This window comes from Drosophila montana, unplaced genomic scaffold (genome assembly GCF_035044405.1).
Source record: "Drosophila montana isolate Dmon_TW-CO22-7 unplaced genomic scaffold, ASM3504440v1 contig_2583_1, whole genome shotgun sequence".
Taxonomy (NCBI): Eukaryota; Metazoa; Arthropoda; class Insecta; order Diptera; family Drosophilidae; genus Drosophila; species Drosophila montana.
In genome coordinates, this window is record NW_026997446.1 from 545753 (window position 1) to 549794 (window position 4042).

The following is a 4042-nucleotide window of genomic DNA, read 5'->3' on the forward strand; positions in this document are numbered from 1 at the left end:
CGCCGAAAGACTTGCTGTCATTAAAATCTTAGATATTATTATTTTTTTTGCATTAAATCTTATTATATGCGGTATCTTGACCGTGAAACATTCGAAAGCGAAACAATGTATTCAGTTCCGCTCTGCCTAGGCGCGAACCGGCTTCCAAGCCACGAGCAGCCGGGGCAATAGGGGCAATAGGGGCACGGGCACGGGCACGGGCACTTGAGGCCCTAAGTGGGCACCATGTGCGAGCATTTGGCTTGCAAATGCTCCGACTTGTCTTAATGACCACAGTTGGGCTGCTGCTGTTGCCGGGTGTTTTGTTGCTATTTCGAGAGCGGGGCAAACAAAGTGTCGGTCATTGTTTGGTTTTTGTTGTGTGTTTATGCGCTGCTTAGCAAACATTAGAGCGTATAAATATTGCGGCAAATTGCGACTATTAATCATTCGACCCATAGATTCCATCGATAACACAATTAGCTTTGGAGATCTATACCAAAATGGTAGGTAGCCAAGGATTACCCCATCAGGATTATCAGGCCGTCATCTTACATCCCAACCGTTCCACCTTATTCCAGAAACTCTTCATTGCGTGCATGTTTATTGCCGCAGCGACGGCTGCAGTGATTCCTGTCGAACAAGCCAGGCACCGTCGTGATGTCTCCGAGATCGTGAATGAGTATATCCCACCATTGGAGGAAGTTGGCACCGATGCTCTCCCTGAGAACGTCGCCGAAGGCCCCACCGCTGTAGGAGAAGATGGTTACCGCTACAAAACAGTTCGTCGTCTGAAGTATCGTCAACGTCGCGATGTATCCGAGATTGCCAACGATTATCTGCCTCCTTCGGAGGAAGTGGCCACAGAGGTTCCCGTTGAGGAAGTCGCCCAGGATTTCGGTGTTCTTGGAGATGATGGCTACCAATACAAGACTGTCCGTCGTTTGAAATACCGTCAACGCCGCGATGTCTCAGAGATTGCCAATGAGTACCTGCCCCCTTCGGAAGAGGTTGCTTCCGAATCCCCAGTTGAGGAAGTCGCGCAAGATTCCGCTGTTCTTGGAGATGATGGCTACCAATACAAGACTGTCCGCCGCCTGAAGTATCGTCAACGCCGTGATGTCTCGGAGATTGCCAACGATTACCTACCTCCATCCGAGGAAGTGGCCACAGAGGTTCCCGTTGAGGAAGTCGCCCAGGATTCCGCTGTTCTAGGAGATGATGGCTACCAATACAAGACTGTTCGTCGCCTGAAGTATCGTCAACGTCGCGATGTCTCCGAGATTGCCAACGATTACCTACCTCCATCCGAGGAAGTGGCCACAGAGGTTCCCGTTGAGGAAGTCGCCCAGGATTCCGCTGTTCTCGGAGATGATGGCTACCAATACAAGACTGTTCGTCGTCTGAAATACCGCCAACGTCGTGATGTCTCAGAGATTGCCAATGAGTACTTGCCCCCTTCGGAGGAGGTCGCCACTGAGGTACCAGTTGAGGAAGTAGCCCAAGATTCCGCTGTTCTCGGTGAAGATGGTTACCAATACAAGACCGTCCGTCGTCTGAAGTATCGTCAACGTCGCGATGTCTCAGAGATTGCCAACGATTACCTGCCCCCTTCGGAAGAGGTTGCTTCCGAAGCCCCAGTTGAGGAAGTCGCGCAAGATTCCGCTGTTCTTGGAGATGATGGCTACCAATACAAGACTGTCCGTCGTCTGAAGTATCGTCAACGCCGTGATGTTTCCGAGATTGCCAACGATTATCTGCCTCCTTCGGAGGAAGTATCCACTGAGGTTCCAGTTGAGGATTTAGCCCAGGATTCCGCTGTTCTTGGAGATGATGGCTACCAATACAAGACTGTCCGTCGTCTGAAATACCGCCAACGTCGTGATGTCTCAGAAATTGCCAACGATTACCTACCTCCATCCGAGGAAGTGGCCACTGAGGTTCCCGTTGAGGAAGTCGCCCAGGATTCCGCTGTTTTCGGAGATGATGGCTACCAATACAAAACTGTCCGTCGCTTGAAGTACCGCCAACGCCGTGATGTCTCCGAGATTGCCAACGATTACCTGCCCCCTTCGGAAGAGGTTGCTTCCGAAGCCCCAGTTGAGGAAGTCGCGCAAGATTCCGCTGTTCTTGGAGATGATGGCTACCAATACAAGACTGTCCGTCGCTTGAAGTACCGCCAACGCCGTGATGTCTCAGAGATTGCCAACGATTACCTACCTCCATCGGAGGAAGTAGTTACTGAGGTTCCCGTTGAGGAAGTCGCTCAGGATTCCGCTGTTCTCGGAGATGATGGCTACCAATACAAGACTGTCCGTCGTCTGAAATATCGTCAACGTCGCGATGTATCCGAGATTGCCAACGATTACCTACCTCCATCGGAGGAAGTAGTTACTGAGGTTCCAGTTGAGGAAGTCGCTCAGGATTCCGCTGTTCTCGGAGATGATGGCTACCAATACAAGACTGTCCGTCGTCTGAAATACCGCCAACGTCGTGATGTCTCAGAGATTGCTAATGAGTACTTGCCCCCTTCGGAGGAAGTAGTTACTGAGGTTCCCGTTGAGGAAGTCGCCCAGGATTCCGCTGTTCTCGGAGTTGATGGCTACCAGTACAAGACTGTCCGTCGCCTGAAGCTGCGTCATCGTCGTGCCTTGTGAGCGCGCCAGCTGTTGCCTGCCTGTATACGATTAGAACCGTTTAGCCCCACCAACTCCTATTAGGACGTAAGTAAGGAACCTGTTTTGCCATTATTTAACGATTGAAATCAACGAAATAAATCCAACGAAAATTGTTATAATGTACACACGTCGTGGGTCGTTCTTTGTTCCAAGCGGACACACCTGTCGGTGGAAGCCGCCAGTTGGCCAGAAGTGCTCGACGTTTTCATAAATTGTATACCTTTTCGCTTAGTTATGACAGCAACAGTTAAGCTCATGGCTCAGCGCACAAGAACGCAATTATCCAAAGGCGACGGCAGCAAAAAGGACTCGGGAACTGGGACTGGGACCGGGACTGCGTCGGACCGCGCCTTAGTCCAGGGAACTTCAACGAACTCTAACAAATACTTTAAGCTATGCTTTTGAAGATGTTAATCTCATGTCAAGTCCACTTTACACACAACGTTAAGGGTTCGGACCCCGCACAACATGGCTAACGAGGACAAAGTCGCCCATTGATTTGGGTGGGAGTATGTGTGTGTCGATGTGTCTGTGTGTGTGTGGTGTTTGGTGTTGGCAGAAAAAGTTGTTAAGTTAAAAGGCATTTGAACCACAGCGGCCAGGATTTCGGTCAGCGCGCCTTTCGGGTCTAACAACTTCCTCCACACAGCGCACCCAGCGACCGGCCAACTAATAATAATTTATCGATCCCCCAGCTAAAGTAGTCACATACGTGGTCCTCCCTATGATTTATGGCGTCCGCCAACGCGCGCCTCTGTGTGTGTGTGTGTGTGTGTGTGTGTGGGCGTGCCTGAAAACAAACTCAGCCCAACCAAGGTGCCAGGCAGTCCGACAGCCGCACGGAAGGGCTGTGGGGCAGCGGGTGGGTCAGCGCAGTGCCAAATTGGTTTAATGTGTGGTTAGACAACTTATTTAACGTTTTTCAAGTGGTTAGCAAAGGAGATGGGCAAGTTTTAAGTCGTGGCACGATGGGCTAGTGCTGTAAAGCTCTGTTTCCTATCTATTACCCATCTTCCATGCGAGTCCTCTCAGGCCCCTTACCTTGCCGAGTTTTGCAGCTGCCTCGAGAACAAAAGTATAAACTTAATATCATATTTAATGGTATCTGAAAAGCTCTATTTCCTGGGTCTTCCATGCGAATCCTCTGAAACCTTACCTTCAATTCTTAAACCCGACCCGAGCTCCCCAGCTGCCTCGGGTATCGGGTTTTTTCCAACTTTAAGCACGTTTAAGGACTGCAGGTATTAATAGATTATTATTTCTTAAATATAAACAAAATATCATTTAAAATGGTATCTAAAAAGTTTAGTTTCGTGTTTGTGTTGGGCCGTGCCGTAAAAACTCAAACCGCGCTCATCTCTACTCGGCAGGGACAAGTGTGCTTA

At 49.8% G+C, this 4042-nt stretch overlaps 1 protein-coding gene across 1 annotated transcript; it reads left to right on the forward strand.

Annotated features, from left to right (window-relative positions):
• Positions 1 to 353: 353 nt before the first annotated feature.
• Positions 354 to 2729, forward strand: LOC135429091 (titin). Its single transcript, XM_064683280.1, has 2 exons — positions 354 to 485; positions 561 to 2729. The coding sequence occupies exons 1-2, from the start codon at positions 483 to 485 to the stop codon at positions 2634 to 2636; spliced, it is 2079 nt and encodes a 692-aa protein (XP_064539350.1). The 5' UTR covers positions 354 to 482; the 3' UTR covers positions 2637 to 2729.
• The last annotated feature ends 1313 nt before the right edge of the window (positions 2730 to 4042 follow it).